At 38.2% G+C, this 21,201-nt stretch overlaps 1 protein-coding gene across 1 annotated transcript in view; it reads left to right on the plus strand.

Moving 5' to 3' along the window:
- Positions 1-2,891: 2,891 nt before the first annotated feature.
- The window catches only part of LOC149458701 (protein crumbs homolog 2-like), a 112,218-nt gene continuing 93,908 nt past the window's right edge, over positions 2,892-21,201 (plus strand). The window contains exons 1-5 of the mRNA XM_089681830.1: positions 2,892-3,066; positions 6,217-6,888; positions 13,383-13,578; positions 15,953-16,092; positions 20,748-20,930. Coding sequence (XP_089537956.1) covers positions 2,892-3,066; positions 6,217-6,888; positions 13,383-13,578; positions 15,953-16,092; positions 20,748-20,930 — 1,366 coding nt within the window. The remainder of the gene's footprint in view (positions 3,067-6,216; positions 6,889-13,382; positions 13,579-15,952; positions 16,093-20,747; positions 20,931-21,201) is intronic.

Consider the following 21,201-nt stretch of genomic DNA (forward strand, 5'->3'; position numbering starts at 1 on the left):
TCTAGGAATTGTAACTTCATTTAGCCGCGGTCTCTGGGAATGTGTAGCAATTAGTGCCGAGAGAGCACACAGGCCGTCCTTGGAAACAAAGCCCGGAGATGGTGGGAATTCACTCCTATTATGTGACCTCCATCAATGACTAGACTCCTGCAGTCTTTTGATGACACTGCTGAGATCATACAAATGAGGGGGCACAAAGGAATTCCTTTCCTATCTGGGGAAAAAAAAGGAAACAATTGTGTTACTGGCCATTGACACATGCACATGGACAGTCTGACGAAACTGCACCTGACTGCAATAAGCAATCCCATAGTAAAAAAAAACAAACAAGATCTTGCTCAAATTTATGTAGGCCCCTCTCGAAAGACGTTCTACGACACCCCGACTAGATGCCAACCTCGGTTGCCTTGGTAAGCACAAACAATGTCTAAAGGAGTATTGTCTCAATTTCAAGTGTACATTTTGCTCATTTTTTTGGTGTGTGCCGCATGCTATCTGCTTCTCTCTGCGCAGTAATTGGATATATTTACTGTAAATAGGAGATCAAAGGTCCCGTGTGCTCCTCCTATATTTTGTATTCTCCGGGGTGCCATTGTGCCTCATTCAAACATAAACAGTTTCTGAACAGTTTCTATAAAGAACATCGGACTAGTCCAGGAGGAGAGACGTAAAGCACTTCCAAGTGAAAGCCTATACAACATTAAATCACATAAAAGCCTCAGTCAGTTTCGGTGTGACCAGTGGTCGTCTAAGGTTCAAAAGAACTCTGTGTGATTTGTGGAGGGTTTGACCCCACGATGAGGCTCACATTCACATTGGTTTCTTTTTATCTCAGCTGAGTACTGTCTGGGATACTTTTTTTTTTTTTAACAGTTTTATATTATCAGGACAAGCTTTCAAGGTGTCCACTGCCTTCATTTAAGGTCCAAGCAGGTCTACGCCATTCTTCTAAGGTCCAAGCAGGTATATCTCCTTCTCCTAAGGTCCAAGCATGTATATCCCCTTCTCCTAAGGTTCAAGCAGGTATATCCCCTTCTCCTAAGGTCCAAGCAGGTATATCCCCTTCTCCTAAGGTTCAAGCAGGTATATCCCCTTCTCCTAAGGTCCAAGCAGGTATATCCCCTTCTCCTAAGGTCCAAGCAGGTATATCCCCTTCTCCTAAGGTCCAAGCAGGTATATCCCCTTTTCCTAAGGTCCAAGCATGTATATCCCCTTCTCCTAAGGTCCAAGCAGGTATATCCCCTTCTCCTAAGGTCCAAGCAGGTATATCCCCTTCTCCTAAGGTTCAAGCAGGTATATCCCCTTCTCCTAAGGTCCAAGCAGGTATATCCCCTTCTCCTAAGGTCCAAGCAGGTATATCCCCTTCTCTTAAGGTCCAAGCAGGTATATCCCCTTTTCCTAAGGTCCAAGCAGGTATATCCCCTTCTCCTAAGGTTCAAGTAGGTATATCCCCTTCTCCTAAGGTCCAAGCAGGTATATCCCCTTCCTCTAAGGTCCAGGCAGGTATAACCCCTTCTCCTAAGGTCCAAGCAGGTATATCCCCTTCCCCTAAGGTCCAAGCAGGTATATCCCCTTCTCCTAAGGTCCAAGCAGGTATATCCCCTTCTCCTAAGGTCCAAGCAGGTATATCCGCTTCTCCTAAGGTCCAAGCAGGTATATCCCTTCCTCTAAGGTCCAAGCAGGTGCACCCCCCTCTTCTAAAGTCCTAGCAGATATACCCCTTCTTCTAAAGTCCAAGCATGCCCTCTTTTTCAAAGGTTCTAGCTGGCATACCTTCATCATCTAATGTCCTAGCAGGTATATTCCCTCTATCTAAATTTCAAGCAGGTATATCGTCTTCTTAGAAGGTCCAAGCAGGTACACCCACTTCTTCTAGTATGAAGCAGGGGCGGACTGACAACTCATGGGGCTACTGGGAAATAGGGGATCGTGGGGCCCCTGTGTCCTTGCCCAAACTCAAAAAAGCCTATGAAAAAGGTACCAGCGGCATCTCATGGGGCCCCATACTGACCCCGGGCCCAAATGGTCAGTCCGCCCCTGCTTTGAAGTATACTTCTTTTTTTTTTCTAAGATCCTAGCAGGTATACTCCCCTATTCTAAAGTCCAAGAAGGTATGTTCTCTTCTTTTGAGGTCCAACCAAGTATTCTTCCTTCATCTAAGGTCTTAGCAGGTATACTTCCTTCTTCTAAGTTCCAAGCAGGTCTGTCCCCTTCTTTTAAGGTCTAAGCAGGCCCATCCCCTTCTTTCAAGGTTCAGGCAGGTATGCCACCTTTGTGTAAGGTACAAGCAGGTCTACCCCCTTTTTCTACGTTCCAAGCAGGTCTACCCTCTTCTTCTAAGGTCCAAGTAGGTATACCCCTTTCTTCTAAGGTCCAAGTAGGTATACCCCCTTCTTCTAAGGCCCAAATAGGTATACCCCCTTCTTCTATAGTCCTAGCAGGTATACTCCTTTCTTCTAAGATCCAGATATACCCCTTTTTCTAAAGTTCAACCAGGTATAGTATATCCTCTTCTTTTAAGGCTCAAGCAGGTATATTTCCTTCTTCTAAGGTCAAAGCAAGTCTACCCCCTCCCTCTAAGGTCCAAGCAGGTGCACCCCCTCTTCTAAAGTTCTAGCAGGTAAACGTCTCCTTCAAGGATCCTAGCAGGTATACTCCCTTCTTCTAAGGTCCTACTAAGTATACCCCCTTCATCTAAGGTCCAAGTAGGTATACTTCCTTCTTCTAAAGTCCAAGCAGGTATGTCCCATTCTTCTAGTGTCCAAGTAGGTACATCCCCTTCTTCAAAGGTACAAGCAGGTCCACCCCCGTCTTACAAGGCCCAAGCAAGTCTAACCCCTCCCTTTAATGTCCAAGAAGGTACACCCCCCTCTTCTAAAGTCTAAGCACGTATGCCCTTTTCTCCTGGGGTCCTAGCTGGCATACCCTCTTCATCTAAGGTCCTAGCAGGTATATCCTCTACTTCTAAGGTCCACAGAGGTACACCCACTTCTTCTAAAGTCCTAGCAGGTATACTTCCTTCATCTAAAGTCCTAGCAGGTATACTTCCTTCTAAAGTCCAAGCAGGTATGTCCCATTCTTCTAATGTCCTGACAGGTATGTCCATTAATTCTAAACTCCTAGCCAGGGGCGGACTGATAACTCATGGGGCCCTCGGGCAATAGGGGATCATGGGGCCCCTGTGTCCTTGGCCAAACTCAAAAAAGCCTATGAAAAAGGTACCAGGGCATCTCATGGGGCCCCCTACTGACTCCGGGCCCTCGGGCAGTGCCCGAGTTTCCAAATGGTCAGTCCGCCCCTGCTCCTAGCAGGTCTACTACCTACTTCTAAATTAAAAGCAGGTCTGTCCCCTTCTTTCAAGGTCCATACAAATCTAACCCCTTCTTCTAAGGTCCAAGCAGGTCTATCCCATTCTTCTATAGTCCAAGCAGGCCCACCCCCTCCTTCCAAGGTCCAGGCAGGTATATCACTTTCTTCTAAAGTAAAAGCGGGTCTACCCCCCTTTTTTGAAAGGCCAAGCAGGTATACTCCCTTCTTTTAAGGTCTAAGCAGGAATACCTCCTTCTGCTAAGGTTCAAGTAGGTATACACCCTTTTTCTAAGGTTCTAGCAGGTCTACCCCTTCTAAAGCTGAAGCAGATATACCTGTAAAAAAAGAGAGTTCAGTGTAAAATCTCCATTGGGATAAAATAACTTCCCAGGGGATAGCAAAAAAAAAAAAAACATTCACGAGGCGGCAGAATTACCTCCTAGAACCCCGTAAGCTGGCTGTCGTGTAAAGGAAAAAATCAAATAATCAAAAAGAGTAAACCGTATATGCATGTCTGGAAGTTTTTCAGATTGAGATTTTGTCTGCCTGTTCATGTCCTGTGAAAATCCATGTCCAGCACTGCACCCCCGACTTCTTCTTGGACAAGTCCAGTAGATTTTTATTAATATTGATCAACCGTTGGAAGATAAAGCCAATGTGTCAGCAGGTGACCCCACCACCATCATAGTCAATGTGTGTCCAGTATAAGCATCTTTTTCCCTCAGCTTCCAAGCCTTCATGAAGAGCAAGTTATGAGCCCACCAAAATGCAATGGTTTTATCTTCTGACTTTTTGTCATTGACCTGTTAACTTGCACTGACTTATGACACTAGACTTTTTTAGGGGATCCTTCAGGATACCCCACTTAACAGAGCATTGCTTTCCTTGAGCTAGTAATTGAGTGTGACTTTTCCACTTGGGTTCAGCTCCCCTACACATCTTTGTAATATTTTTTGTTTGCATGGCACCATGGTCCAGCACTCCACCCCCAACTTCTTCTTGGACAAGTCCAGTAGATGTTTAGTAATATTGATCAACCATTGGAAGATAAAGCCAATGTGTCAGCAGGTGACCCCACCACCATCATAGTCAATGTGAGTCCAGTATAGGCATCTATTTCCCTCAGCTTCCAAGCCTTCATGAAGAGGGAGATATGAGCCCACCAAAAATTTTATCTTCTGACTTTTGGTCATTGACCTGTAAACTTGCACTAACTTCTGACACTAGACTTTTTAAAACTCCTAGCAGGTCTACTACCTTCTTTTAAGTTCCATGCAGGTCTGTCCCCTTCTTTCAAGGTCCATGCAGGTCTGTCCCCTTCTTTCAAGGTCCATGCAGGTCTGTCCCCTTCTTTCAAGGTCCATGCAGGTCTGTCCCCTTCTTTCAATGTCCATGCAGGTTTGTCCTCTTCTTTCAAGGTCCATGCAGGTCTGTCCCCTTCTTTCAAGGTCCATGCAGGTCTCTCCCCTTCTTTCAAGGTCCATGCAGGTCTGTCCCCTTCTTTCAAGGTCCATGCAGGTCTGTCCCCTTCTTTCAAGGTCCATGCAGGTCTGTCCCCTTCTTTCAAGGTCCATGCAGGTCTGTCCCCTTCTTTCAAGGTCCATGCAGGTCTGTCCCCTTCTTTCAAGGTCCATGCAGGTCTGTCCCCTTCTTTCAAGGTCCATGCAGGTCTGTCCCCTTCTTTCAAGGTCCATGCAGGTCTGTCCCCTTCTTTCAAGGTCCATGCAGGTCTGTCCCCTTCTTTCAAGGTCCATGCAGGTCTGTCCCCTTCTTTCAAGGTCCATGCAGGTCTGTCCCCTTCTTTCAAGGTCCATGCAGGTCTGTCCCCTTCTTTCAAGGTCCATGCAGGTATGTCCCCTTCTTTCAAGGTCCATGCAGGTCTGTCCCCTTCTTTCAAGGTCCATGTAGGTATGTCCCCTTCTTTCAAGGTCCATGCAGGTCTGTCCCCTTCTTTCAAGGTCCATGCAGGTCTGTCCCCTTCTTTCAAGGTCCATGCAGGTCTGTCCCCTTCTTTCAAGGTCCATGCAGGTCTGTCCCCTTCTTTCAAGGTCCATGCAGGTATGTCCCCTTCTTTCAAGGTCCATGCAGGTCTGTCCCCTTCTTTCAAGGTCCATGTAGGTATGTCCCCTTCTTTCAAGGTCCATGCAGGTCTGTCCCCTTCTTTCAAGGTCCATGCAGGTCTGTCCCCTTCTTTCAAGGTCCATGCAGGTCTGTCCCCTTCTTTCAAGGTCCATGCAGGTCTGTCCCCTTCTTTCAAGGTCCATGCAGGTCTGTCCCCTTCTTTCAAGGTCCATGCAGGTCTGTCCCCTTCTTTCAAGGTCCATGCAGGTATGTCCCCTTCTTTCAAGGTCCATGCAGGTCTGTCCCCTTTTTTCAATGTCCATGCAGGTTTGTCCTCTTCTTTCAAGGTCCATGCAGGTCTGTCCTCTTCTTTCAAGGTCTATGCAGGTCTGTCCCCTTCTTTCAAGGTCCATGCAGGTCTGTCCCCTTCTTTCAAGGTCCATGCAGGTCTGTCCCCTTCTTTCAAGGTCCATGCAGGTCTGTCCCCTTCTTTCAATGTCCATGCAGGTCTGTCCCCTTCTTTCAAGGTCCATGCAGGTCTGTCCCCTTCTTTCAAGGTCCATGCAGGTCTGTCCCCTTCTTTCAAGGTTCATCCAAGTCTAACCCCTTCTTCTAAGTTCCAAACAGGTCTATCTTGTTCTTCTAAGGTTCAAGTAGAGTTATGACACTAGACTTTTTTAGGGGATCCTTAGGGATACCCCACTTAACAGAGCATTGCCTTCCTTGGGCTAGTAATTGAGTGTGACTTTTCCACTTGGGTTCAGCTCCCCTACACATCTTTGTAATACTTTTTGTTTGCATGGCACCATAGTCCACTAACAGCCATGTTCTCTCTTTGACCTCTAGGAAAGGCACAGAACTGTTTGTCTACTTCCTGCCTGAATGGAGGGACTTGTCAAGACACCCCCAGCGGTTTTACCTGTGAATGTCCCACACAGCCTCAGGTTTTCACTGGTCCACACTGTGAAGTCTTATATGATGCATGTACAGAGTTCGAATGCCCTAAAACCCACACGTGTCAAGCTAACCTTGGATACCCGGAATACCAGTGCCTCTGCCAGTCTGGATCTAACTGCACCACTAACAACTGTGACAATAACCCCTGTCCATTCCCAAACTCTCAATGCTCAGATGATGGAGAGGCATTCACGTGTAAATGCCAAAATGGATACGGTGGCCTGAAGTGCCAAGAGAAGGTGTCACCGTGTGCTCCAAACCCTTGTGACTACAATGGTCAATGTGTGGAAGCCGTGGATGGTTACACCTGCGTATGCCCAACAGGCTACACCGGACAGCACTGCGAAACCATTATAAACAAATGTGCATCGAACCCTTGTCAGAATGAAGCCATCTGTGTGGATAAGTCGAGCAAGTACATGTGTTTTTGTGTACCGGGTTTCCAGGGACACCACTGTGAAATAGACATTAACGAGTGTGCGTCCACCCCGTGCCAAAATAACGGCACCTGCCTCAACCAGATGGACCAGTATGAGTGTGAATGTGCCACAGGCTATACAGGTAAGAATGAAGATCTCTGGCCAATTTTAGTCATCTTTGTTAGGATGACACCTTGTGCTACCTTATTATACGTAGGCCGTATGTTCTCCTGATAGGACGTGAGTGGAAATCGCCCAAGTAGGGACATAGGATGGTAAAAAAAAATACCTAACAGACCTCATGCAATGGATCAATAATGAATTGATTGACAGAACATCAAAGGATTACCACCTACGAAAGACATACCGGAACAGAGGACCACTGTAAGAACCTCATTGGGGTTGATGGTCCTTGGGCCTTGGTGGGGTTGATGGTCCCAGTGGACCCTACTCTGCCTTAAGCCTCTTCATGCTCATGTTGGGCATGTAAGTGGAGCTTGTAAGTATCCTTGATTGATGTGGGTATTACCAGCATGTGGGTGCGGCAGCAGTAATGACACTGAGGCCCAGGATGCAGAAACCAATGTAGAACAAGAACTTGTAGAACAGTACAACAGCCCGGAGGGGAGAACACCCGTCCAAGAGCTCGCAGTCAATGCGGCGGAGAGTCAGCGGCAGCAGGCCCAAGCTGAAGAGAGTGCTGCCTGCCAAGGGAGATGGAGTGTGGTGGCGTGCCGGTCCAACCCAAGAAGGAGCTTGTGGAAGAGTAGATGTAGGCCCTACTCCTCCAGAACCTCTCCCTACCACTAGTGCTGCCCCTACACTGGCCACTTCGGAACAATACCTGGAGACAGAGACTTAAAAAGACTCTGCTTGAACCAAAATGGCCCCCGAGGTTAACTGGTTGCAGCAAAGCCAACCAGAACGCTGCTCCAGGGGACCAAGGAAACCTTAGAGTTTCTCTTGATTTCCTCTCGAGCTGCATTACCACTTCGGGTGAGCACCACCTACAATGGAGAGAGCAGACCATACCTGCCTACATATTAACAGCAGAGAAGGAGTGAGTGGACCATGAAGAACACATGGGAAGCATTGTTATAAAATAGAAAGGATAACCTCCTGCGCCAAAATGTAGATGTAAGTAATTAGATGATGAAAGCAGCCTGTATTAGTAGTGCCACAGCCACAGCACCAAAGACAACAACTCAATATAAAACCAATTAATACGGCGCTAAATGAACAAAATTAGATGAACCATATAGTAAAATAGCTGACATATATATATAAGGAATGGCTGACATATATATATAAAAGAGTGAAATAGACAGCTAAAAAGGTGACATGCATGAAGGTGAGCAAAGACGTGGATAATGTCCTTAATGGATAAACATAAGGTGAATGGTGTCCTTGATGGATCACACAAACTTCATGCAGGTGTGAGCCACACTGTGCCAATCCTCTAAGGCTGGGGTGCCCCCTCACCTTCCTGCTCAGGCCCCCAGGGACCAAAGAGCTTGTAATGCTGTTTGTAATGATCCTGCTGATCGATGGATCCTGTTGGTAATAGTGGTGTCACTCACTCCTCCCGGTAGGTCTTAGTATGGAATAGTACCTCAGCACTGCCCGTGGTGTCTCTCCGATAAAGGCTCTCCAGTACGGTCACCAGTGAGGCAAGAGAGACTTACATAGTGTAAAACCTTTTATTAGAGTAAAAAACAACCAAGAGCCTACTTACACGAATCTGATAGTAAGCAGGCCTTTACACCTCTCCAAGGGTGTACTGTATACAGGACTTGGAGCACCAAGATGGCGTCCACGCCGGATGTGACGTCAAGCCGTCGATCGTAGGAAGCTCCTCCCTCTGGCGTATCTACGCGTTACGTCACTCAAGCACGTGACTTCATCACCAGGATGTCCGACACCCACAGAAGGCTAAAGGATGTTTATGGAGATGACACCATTGACAAGAGCAATGTCTTGTCATTTGGTACTCAATGGTGTCATCTCTGTAGACATTCTGTAGCCTTCTGTGGGTGTCGGACATCCTGCACCCCTCCTTGGTCAAGAACTCAATGATGGCTCGTTGCTTCTGCTCGGAATCCATTACTTACCTGCAAAGAAGAAGAGTTACTATAGAGCAGGGGAATCCAAACTGCGGCCCAAGGGCCTGATTTGGCCCTTTGCTAGCCTTATCTGGCCCTTGGAGCACTATTCCACCCAATCATATGGAACACTATTCCTCCCACTGATACCAATGATGGGGCACTATTCCTCCCACTGACACCAATGATGGGACACTATTCCTCCCACTGATACCAATGATGGGGCACTATTCCTCCCACTGACACCAATGATGGGGCACTATTCCTCCCACTGACGCCAATGATGGGGCACTATTCCTCCCACTGACGCCAATGATGGGGCACTATTCCTCCCACTGACGCCAATGATGGGGAACTATTCCTCCCACTGACGCCAATGATGGGGCACTATTCCTCCCACTGACGCCAATGATGGGGCACTATTCCTCCCACTGACGCCAATGATGGGGCACTATTCCTCCCAATGACGCCAATGATGGGAAACTATTCCTCCCACTGATGCCAATGATGGGGCACTATTCCTCCCAATGACACCAATGATGGGGCACTATTCATCCCACTGACGCCAATGATGGGGCACTATTCCTCCCACTGATACCAATGATGGGGCATTATTCCTCCCACTGATACCAATGATGGGGCATTATTCCTCCCACTGACACCAATGATGGGGCACTGTTCCTCCCACTGATACCAATGATGGGGCACTGTTCCTCCCACTGATACCAATGATGGGGAACTATTCCTCCAACTGACACCAATGCTGGGGAACTATTCTTCCCACTGACACCAATGATGGGGAACTATTCCTCCCACTGACACCAATGATGGGGAACTATTCCTCCCACTGACATCAATGATGGGGAACTATTCCGACCACTGACACCAATTAATTATTCTTCCAACATGTACATTTTGAAGGACCTGCGTAGGTCGATAAAACCAGTTATGTCCACTAGCATTACTTTCGGTACAGCCCTCATATCTCTGTGTATTTCCCGAGCCTCCTGGTCTCTTCATTTTGCAGAGATCTCCCCACCACATGCAGATCTCCCCACCACATGCAGATCCCAGCCTGGTACAAACCAGGAGAAGGACATCCATGCCTGTGAATGCAATGCTCAGACATTCCTTTAGACATCAATCATGGTTCAAGCAGCTGAGTTGTGCAGCCATTGAAATTGGACACCAAAGATCCCCACAACTTGTTACAGAACTTAATCCATTTAGAGGAGCAAAAGAAATAAACATCAAAGGGACAGCTAAGGTGGTCTTACTGGAATTTTAGTATATTTATTGGGAAGTGGTAATGTAATAATAATAATTATTATTATTATTGTTATTACTATTCCCAAATATATTAACATATATTTGAAATACTACAATTTTGGCCATATTCAATATATTTCAATAAATATATATATATTGCATGTTGAAATGCGTTTTATTTATATATATATTACAAAACATATGAAAAATATTTGTAAAAATATGTTTTTTAAATGTATTCTTCAGATTTTTTTTTACATATATTTTCACCTATATTTGTAAATGCATTCCAAAAATGTAGATTTTGTATTTTTAAAGACATGCAGTATATTTGAAAATGTATTTTTTAAAACTTTTTTCATATATTTTGTAATAAAAATGCATTTCAACATACAGTGTGTGTATGTGTACATATATATACTGCATGTTGAAATGTGTTTTTATTACAAAATATATGAAAAAAAAATTAAAAAAAATAATGCATTTCAACATTTATTTATATATATATATATATATATATACTGTAGAAATGCGTTTTTATTACAAAATATATGAAAAAAAATGTAAAAATACATAATACATTTCAACATTATATATATATATATATACACACACACTGTATGTTGAAATTAAAGATACATTTTCAAATATACTGTATGTCTTTAAAAATACAAAATCTACATTTTTGGAATGCATTTACAAATATAGGTAAAAATATATGTTAAAATGACTGTTTTATATGTTAAATAAAATATGAAGGATATATTTAAAAAACATATTTTTAAAACTATTTTTCATATATTTTGTAATATATATAAAATGCATTTCAGCATAAAGTGTGTGTGTGTATATGTGTGTGTGTGTGTATATATATATATATATATATATATATATATATATATATATATATATATAATACGGCCAAAATGGTAGTATTTCAAATAGATGTCAATATATTTGGGAAGAATATTTTTAAAATATATTTTTCTTCCATGTGGAATGTTGATGTCATTTCAGCTTCTTTTAATTTTTTTTTGTATTTAACATTTATATTCAATAGTAATTAATTCATATTTTCTATAAACATTTATATAATATAAATAGTAAATGACATTAATATTTAGCTAATTTTATTAGTATTTTTAGAATCTAACATTTTTATTTGATATCAATTCTTTATCGATAGACCAGGCAAATTGGCAGCAGGGGTGGACTGACCATTTGCAAACTTGGGCACTGCCCGGTGTCAGTAGGGGGCCCCATGAGATGCCCCTGGTACCTTTTTCATAGGCTTTTTTGAGTTTGGGCAAAGACACAGGGGCCCCATGATCCCCTATTGCCCGGGGGCCCCATGAGTTGTCAGTCCGCCCCTGATTGGCAGCACAGTGTGTGATGAATGATACAGATATAGATATTTCTTTTCAATATTTTAAAAATTGCAGCTTGCATTAATACAATCCCTGCTGATCCTGCCAGGAAAGACCCGGCTGAGGCACTTCCTGTTATAGAATGCCTTTTGTCTTTCAGTTGTGCTCTGTTGTCACCTGTCACATGAAACTGAGCTGAGAGTAAATATTAACAAAAAAAACAAAAAAAAACCCTTTGTGCAAACATTATATATATATATATATATATATATATATATATATATATATATATATGTGTGTGTGTGTGTGTGTGTATATATATATATATATATATATATATATATATATATATATGAAAAAAAATTAATAAAAAAATAAATTAAAAAAAATAATAATGAAAAATTAAAATAGTACAAAAAATTGTGTGTGTGTGTATATATATATATATATATATATGAGAAAATAAGATACATTTGCAAGACAATGGGGGGGGGTTGCAATTCTGCTTATTTTTGTTATGTAGAGATAACCACCAATGTTTAGAAATATCATTTTCATGTTTGGCCTTATACTGCCACCTATTGTCAGCATAAATTTACTGCTGTCTCAAGCTTTGTGGCCATCACCAGTACAGTGTATGGAAATCGTGGCTTCTATAGAACTCCGTTTGGCCCAAACCTGTCACATGATACAGTAGTAGGCTGTAGGCCCAATCAGCTGTGACCATGAACTTCTGCCCCACGGTCGCATGTAACAAAGGGGTGGATCATTGGTTTAATATGGCCACATCGACGTATTTTGGACAAATGCCATTGACCAAATATGACCATGTGGCCATATTAGGTCAACAATGCCACCAGCCAAGACCATATTTGGACAATGCCACTGACCAAATGTGGCCATATCAGGTCAACAATGCCACCAGCCAAGACCATATTTGGACAATGCCAGTGACCAAATGTGGCCATATCAGGTCAACAATGCCACCAGCCAAGACCATATTTGGACAATGCCACTGACCAAATATGACCATGTATGCTATTTAAGGTCAATGATGTCACTAGCTATGGCCCTAGTGTCTTAAAAATGGTCATGTAGCCATATTAAGTCAACAATGTCACTAATCATGACCATACTTGGGCAATGGAATGTGGCCATGTTAGGTCAATGATGCCACCAGCCAAGACCATATTGGGACAATGCCAGTGACCAAATGTGGCCATATTAGGTCAAAGATGTCACTAATCATGACCATACTTGGGCAATGGAATGTGGCCATGCTAGGTCAACGATGCCACCAGCCAAGACCATATTTGGACAATGCCAGTGACCAAATATGGCCATGTGGCTATTTTAGGTCAATGATGTCACCAGCCATGGCCATGTTTGGACATTGTTATTGACCAACAAATGGGCACGTGGCTCTTTTAGGTCAATGATGCCACCAGCCATGGCCATATTTGGACATTGTCGTTGACCAAAAATGGACATGCGGCCATCTCTGGTCAATATTGTCACCAGTCATGGTCAAATTTGGGCAATGTCATTGACCAAAGATGTCCATGTGAATGTATTAGGCTAATAACGTCACCATCATGGCTTCCTTTTTGTCCCATACGGCTTTAGTTGGGGAACTTCATGGACTGCAGCTGATTGGGCCAGAGGCCATGGGACAGATTCCTTCAGGTTTCCTGCCGGTTCGGGGCCAAACCTTAGCTCATCTCCATGTGGTTTTGGTGAGGAAAGATTAAAGGAACTAAAGAACCAAAAAAGCTCTCCAACCAAATCAGTGTGGGACACAGCAAAGCCTTCTTAGATGTGGTGTTCACGTGTCTCGTCATATCACATGTGTTGTTGGTAATGATGAATGTGACCGTCGTGTTTTCTCCCTTTTACAGGTGTCAACTGTGAGACCGAGGTAGACGAGTGCCAGTCGAATCCGTGTCAAAATGGTGCCACGTGCCGGGATTACATTGGTCACTTCCTATGTGAATGCCCCGCAGGGTACGATGGTGAGGTGTGCCAACAAGATGTGGATGAGTGTCAGAGCCAGCCGTGTCTCAATGGAGGACTTTGTGTGGATGACCTTAACAGGTGATTGTCGTCCTTGTATCATCATGGATCACTGAAGGACGGGAGATAGAGAGATACAAAGTAACATTGTTTATAAACATCGATCAGACGGGAGATAGAGAGATACAAAGTAACATTGTTTATAAACATCGATCAGACGGGAGATAGAGAGATACAAAGTAACATTGTTTATAAACATCGATCAGACGGGAGATAGAGATACAAAGTAACATTGTTTATAAACATCGATCAGACGGGAGATAGAGATACAAAGTAACATTGTTTATAAACATCGATCGGACGGGAGATAGAGAGATACAAAGTAACATTGTTTATAAACATCGATCGGACGGGAGATGGAGAGATACAAAGTAACATTGTTTATAAACATCGATCAGACGGGAGATAGAGAGATGCAAAGTAACATTGTTTATAAACATCGATCGGGCGGGAGATAGAGAGATACAAAGTAACATTGTTTATAAACATCGATCGGATGGGAGATGGAGAGATACAAAGTAACATTGTTTATAAACATCGCTCGGACGGGAGATGGAGAGATACAAAGTAACATTGTTTATAAACATCGATCGAACAGGAGATGGAGAGATACAAAGTAACATTGTTTATAAACATCGGACGGGAGATAGAGATACAAAGTAACATTGTTTATAAACATCGATCAGACGGGAGATAGAGAGATACAAAGGAACATTGTTTATAAACATCGATCAGACGGGAGATAGAGAGATACAAAGGAACATTGTTTATAAACATCGATCAGACGGGAGATAGAGAGATACAAAGGAACATTGTTTATAAACATTGATCAGACGAGAGGCGAAGAGATACAAATATACATATATATTTTTAAAATATTCTTTCCAAATATATTGACATATATTTGAAATGCTACAATTTTGACTGTATTGAATATATTTCAAAATATATTCAAATAAATAAATATATATATATAATTTAGGTTGAAATGCATTTTTATTACAAAGTATATGAAAAAAATAAAAAAAAATACAAATCTACATTTTTGGAATGCATTTACAAATTTATGTAAAAATATATGTTACAAAAAATCTGAAGAATATACTTAAAAAATATCTATTTTAAAGTATATTTGAAATATATTTTAAAAATATACTTCCCAAATATATTGACGTATATTTGAAATGCTACAATTTTGGCCATATTCAATATATTTCAATAAAAAAATATATATATATCATGTTGAAATGCGTTTTTATTACAAAATATATGAAAAATAATTTTAAAAATACATTTCAAATATACTGTATGTCTTTAAAAATACAAATCTATATTTTTGGAATGCATTTACAAATATATTTAAAAAAATATATGTTAAAATGGCTTTTTTATATGTTGAAAAAAAATCTGAAGAATATATTTAAAAAAATATATATTTTTTAAGTATATTTGAAATATATTTTTAAAATATTCTTCCCAAATATATTGCCATATATTTGAAATGCTACAATTTTGGCCATATTCAAAATATTTCAGTAAAATATATATATATAATGTGTATATATATCATGTTGAAATGCATTTTTATTACAAAGTAATATTTTTAAAAATACAAATCTATATTTTTGGAATGCATTTACAAATATATGTAAAAATATATGTTAAAATGGCTTTTTTATATTTTTAAAATATTCTTCCCAAATATATTGACATATATTTTGACATATATTTTGAAATTGGCCATATTCAATATATTTCAAAATATATGTCAATAAAAAAAAATTATGTGTGCGTGTGTGTATATTGACATATATTTGAAATGCTACAATTTTGGCCATATTCAATATATTTATTTAAAAAACAATATATATATATACACTGCATGTTGAAATGCATTTTTATTACAAAGTATATGAAAAATATTTTTAAAAATTAATTTCAAATATACTGTATGTCTTTAAAAATACAAATCTTTATTTTTGGAATACATTTACAGATATATGTAAAAATATATGTTAAAATTACTTTTTTTATATGTTAAAAAAAATCTGAAGAATATATTTTAAAAAATATATATTTTCAAATATATTTTTCATATTTTGTAATGTATAAAAAATGCATTTCAACATATATATATATTTATAAAAAAATTTTTTTTATTGAATTATATTTTGAAATATATTGAACACGGCCAAAATTGTATCGTTTCGAATATATGTCAATATATTTGGGAAGAATATTTTTAAAATATAGTTCAAATATATTTTTCTTCCATGCTGGTGAATTCATGCGAAGTTGGCAGATTGATCTCTGAAGTCCTAAACGTTTTGTTCGATGACATCGATGCTAATGAGAATCGTTAGGTGGGGTCCTAATTAGTATCTCTGAATTTTAGGTTTCACTGCAACTGCAACGACACGGGATATGAAGGTGATATGTGTGAGATGGATATCCTGGAATGTTCTTCCAACCCGTGTCTGAATAATGCCACCTGTGTGGAGGGGGTGAAGGGCTACACGTGTGTCTGCTGGACAGGTCAGTGCATACATTCCATCTGACGTCGAAGGGGAATGACCCCCCCCATCCGAATGGGGAACCCTACACCCCAACCTTAACGTCACCCTGTGCCCAGACTATGGACATGACATCATCAGCAGGTTGTGGCCAAGCGTCAGAGACAGTCTATTCTGCCCCATAATGCACGTCATTTGCCTAGACGATTAACAGAATTATGCCTGGGATACACACGTCACATAACGGGTTGACGTCACATAAAAAAGATGGCGACGTCACAAAAAAATTATGCCTGCTATGGCTCCTGGAATAGGCACATCACATATCGGGATGACGTCACATAAACAATTATGCCTGCCGTGGCTCCTGGGATATGTACGTCACATATCCCAGGAGGCATAGTGCTTCACTGATGGAGGAGGGGGCAGGGCTTAGCGCATGTGATCCCGAGGCCCAGCAGCTAAACCTGAAGGGCTGGCAGGCCTCAGGATGACTTCACATGAAAAACTATGCCTGCTATGGCTCCTGGGATATGCGCGTCACATATCGGGATGACGTCACATAAAAAAGATGGTGACGTCACATAAAAAAATGATACCTGCTGTGGCTCCTGGGATACACGTGTCCTATATCGGGATGATGTCACATAAAAAAAGATGGCGACGTCACATAAAGTTATACCTGCTGTGGCTCCTGGGATACGCGTGTCACATATCGGGATGACGTCACATAAAAAAGATGGTGAAATCATATTAAAAATTATGCCTGGGATAGGCACGTTACATATCGGGATGACGTCACATAAAAAAAGTGGCGACGTCGCATTAAAAATTATGCCTGATATGGCTCCTGGGGTACGTGCGTCACATATCGGGATAACGTCACATAAAAAAAGATGGTGATGTCATATAAAAAATTATGCCTGCTGTGCCTCCGGGGATAGGCACGGTACATATCGGGATGACGTCACATAAAAAAAGATGGCGACGTCACATAAAAAATTATGCCTGCTGTGGCTCCTGTGATACACACTTGACATAGGATGACGTCACATAAAAAATTATGTCTGGGATAGGCACGTTACATATCGGGATGACGTCACATAAAAAAAGATGGTGACGTCACATAAAAAATTATGCCTGCTGTGGCTCCTGGGATACATGTGTCACATATCCCAGGAGGCATAGTGCTTCACCGATAAAGGAGGAGGGGGTGGGGCTTAGCACATGTGATCTTGAGGCCCATCAGCTAAACCTGAAGGGCCGGCGGGCCACAGGATGACGTCACATAAACAAGATGGCTGCGTAAGACTGGGCAGGGCAGAATTCTAACAGGATTCTGCAGGACATCTCTGGATCGCTGGGTGGGTGAGTATCTGAAAAGGTTACAACTGGCATAGAGGTAGGCAGGGGTTTAAAAAAATTGGGGGGAGGCTGGGGAACCACCTTAAGATCAATAAGTAATATATACGTTGTTTTTTTGGAGGGCAGGAAAAATTATTTTCATTTATATGAAACCTACAGAAAAAAGTGTTGGGGGTTTTTTTGTGTTTTTTTTAAACAAATTAAAATTTTTTTTATTATTATTATTATTATTATTATTACATTATTATATAATTATATTATTTTTAGAATGTATGTGTTAATTTAGGGATTTTGTACATGCAGTCTATAATTTTTTTTCTTATTTTTTTTAACACATTAGAAATGTATTTATTATTAGTAGTAGTAGTAGTAGTAGTAATCCTTTACATTATTATATAATTATATTATTTTTATTTTTTAGTTTGACCCATTTAAAATGATGCTATACAAGGGCTGCTTAGCCGCCACACTGTTCTTTAAAGGCATGAAAAATTATATACACAATTTAATCAAATTTTTAATTTTTTTTTTAGAGACATGTGTCTGTCCTACACTGTACCAGAAAAGTCCCATATAATTTTTGGTGTTTTTTTATATATATGTTAATTTAGGGATGCGTTCTATAATTTTTTTTCTTATTTTGTTTAACACATTAAAAATGTATTTATTATTATTATTAGTAGTAGTAGTAGTATTAGTTGCAGTAGTATTAATATTTTACTTTAATTTAAAATTATATTAGCCACCATACTGTTCTTAGAGGCATGAAAAATTGTATACACGATTTAATAAAATTTGTAATTTTTTTAGAGACGTGTCTGTCCTACACTGTACCAGAAAAATACCATATTATTTTTTAAAAAATATATTATATATATCTATGTGTGTGTGTATGTGTTAATTTAGGGATTTGGTACATGCAGTTTATAATTTTTTTTATTTCTTTTTAACAAATTAAAAATTATTTACTGCTATTATTAGTATTAATCAATTACATTAAATTATTTTAATTTTTTAGTTTGACCCATTTAGAATGATGCTGTACAAGGGCTGCTTAGCCACCATACTGTTCTTAAAGGCATGAAAAATTGTGTACACGATTTAATGAATTAATTTATTTATTATTTATTTATTTCAGGTACTTCTATAGCGCTGTCAATTTACCCAGCGCTTTACATACATATATTGTACATTTACAAAAAATTAAAAACATTTTTTTTTTTAGAGACGTGTCTGTCCTACACTGTGTATATATATATATATATATATATACACACGTATATATATGTATTTTTTTTCTATATATATATAATATTTATTTTTATATATATATATTTTTTTTTTAATATATATATATATATATTTATATTATTTTTTTTTTTATTAAATATATATATATATAATATTTATTTTTATATATATATATATATATATATTTATTATTTTTTATATATATATATATATATATATATATATATATATATATATATATATATATATGTGTAAATATTAAATTTTTTTTAATATATACATATATATATATATATATATATATATATAATATTTATTTTTATATATATATATATATATATATATATATTTATTTATATATATATTTATTTTTATTTATATATATATATATATATATATGTAAATATTTTATTTTTTTATTATATATATATATATATATATATATATATATATATATTATTTTTTATTTTTTTATATATATATATATGTTAATTTAGGGATTTGGTACATGCAGTCTATAATTTTAATATATAAATTTGATCCATTTAAAGTGACACTAAAGCGACGTTTCTTGTACAAATGGAAAAAAAAACTTTTTATTTTTTACAAATGGAAAAAAAAATTTATTATTTATTTATTTCAGGTACTTCTATAGTGCTGTCAATTTACCCAGCGCTTTACATACATATATTGTACATTTACAAAAAATTAAAAACATTTTTTTTTTTAGAGACGTGTCTGTCCTACACTGTGTATATATATATGTATTTATATACGTATATATATGTATTTTTTTTCTATATATATATAATATTTATTTTTATATATATATATATTTTTTTTTAATATATATATATATATATATATATATATATTTATATTATTTTTTTTTTATTAAATATATATATATATAATATTTATTTATATATATATATATATATTTATTATTTTTTTTATATATATATATATATATATATATATATATATATATATATATATATATTTTTATATATATATATATATATATATATATATATATATGTAAATATTTTATTTTTTTTAATATATACATATATATATATATTTTATATATATATATATATATATATATAATATTTATTTATATATATATATATATATATATATATATATATATATATATATATATATATATATATATATATATATTTATTTTTATTTATATATATATGTAAATATTTTATTTTTTTTTATTATATATTTATTATATATATATTATTTTTTATTTTTTTATATATATATATGTTAATTTAGGGATTTGGTACATGCAGTCTATAATTTTAATATATAAATTTGATCCATTTAAAGTGACACTAAAGCGACGTTTCTTGTACAAAGGTTTTTACAAATGGAAAAAAAACCTTTTTTTTTTTTTGTGGTTCTTTAAAAATAATTGTAAGCTCCGAGGAGCAGGGCCCTCCTATCCCTCTTGTATTGAACTGTATTGTCTCCTGTTATATTGTAAAGCACTGAGCAAACTGTTGGTGCCATATAAATCCTGTATAATAATAATAATAATAAAAAATAATAATATATAACTAAACGAGAAAAGGGTACGCTCATTTTTTTTTTAATTAACTTTTTTTAATGTAATAATTTTCAAGTTTTTTTTTTTTTTAATTTAAAGCAACAAAAACTTTTTAAAAATCCTGTATTATAATAATAATAATAATAATAATAAATGAATGAAAAAAAAAAGTAAATATTATTGGTAAAAAAAATAAATAAAAAATAATATCCAGAACAACAGCTAAGGGGAGAGGGGGAAGAAGAAGTTAAATACGGCTGATTAGGCCTCACTACATGTTACTAATAATAAGGGGTTAAATAAGAATTAATTTTATTTAAAAAAAAAATAATAATAATAATAATGATCCAAAATCTGTTGTGAAATTAACACATTTCGGTCCTTCGCTGCGCTCACTGGCTCCTCCCACCGACCTCCATGTCATTACTGTTTGCAGTTTCTGAATGTCCTCTTATAGATGTAATTCCTTTTTTTCTTTTTTTTTTTTTTTTTAGGGTATTCCGGGGACAGTTGTGAGCTCGATATTGATGAATGCGCGGCCCGCCCCTGCCTGAATGGCGCCCTCTGTCTTGAACGATCGAATGAGACCTTTTATATGGCAGAGCCGGAGTTCGGCGCAGAATTCAGTTATGCCAATGCGGCGGGATACGTGTGTCGGTGTCAGCCGGGATTTACGGGTGAGTAGAAGGTGATTGTCCGTATTATTTATTCCATCCAGGGGTGGACTGACCATTTAGGCACCCGAGGACCCGGGGTCAGTAGGGGGCCCCATGAGATGCCCCTGGTACCTTTCATAGGCTTTTTTGGGTGTGGTTTGAGTGTGGGCGAGGACACAGGGGCCCCATGATTTCCTATTGCCCGGGGGCCCCATGAGTTGTCAGTCCGCCCCTGATTCCAGGTTTATATATAGTGCCGGATATCTATGCACGAGCTTTACATATTATACAT

Source organism: Staurois parvus, unplaced genomic scaffold (genome assembly GCF_062004578.1).
Source record: "Staurois parvus isolate SC_StPar_1 unplaced genomic scaffold, SC_StPar_1.0 ptg000281l, whole genome shotgun sequence".
In the NCBI taxonomy this organism is placed as follows: Eukaryota; Metazoa; Chordata; class Amphibia; order Anura; family Ranidae; genus Staurois; species Staurois parvus.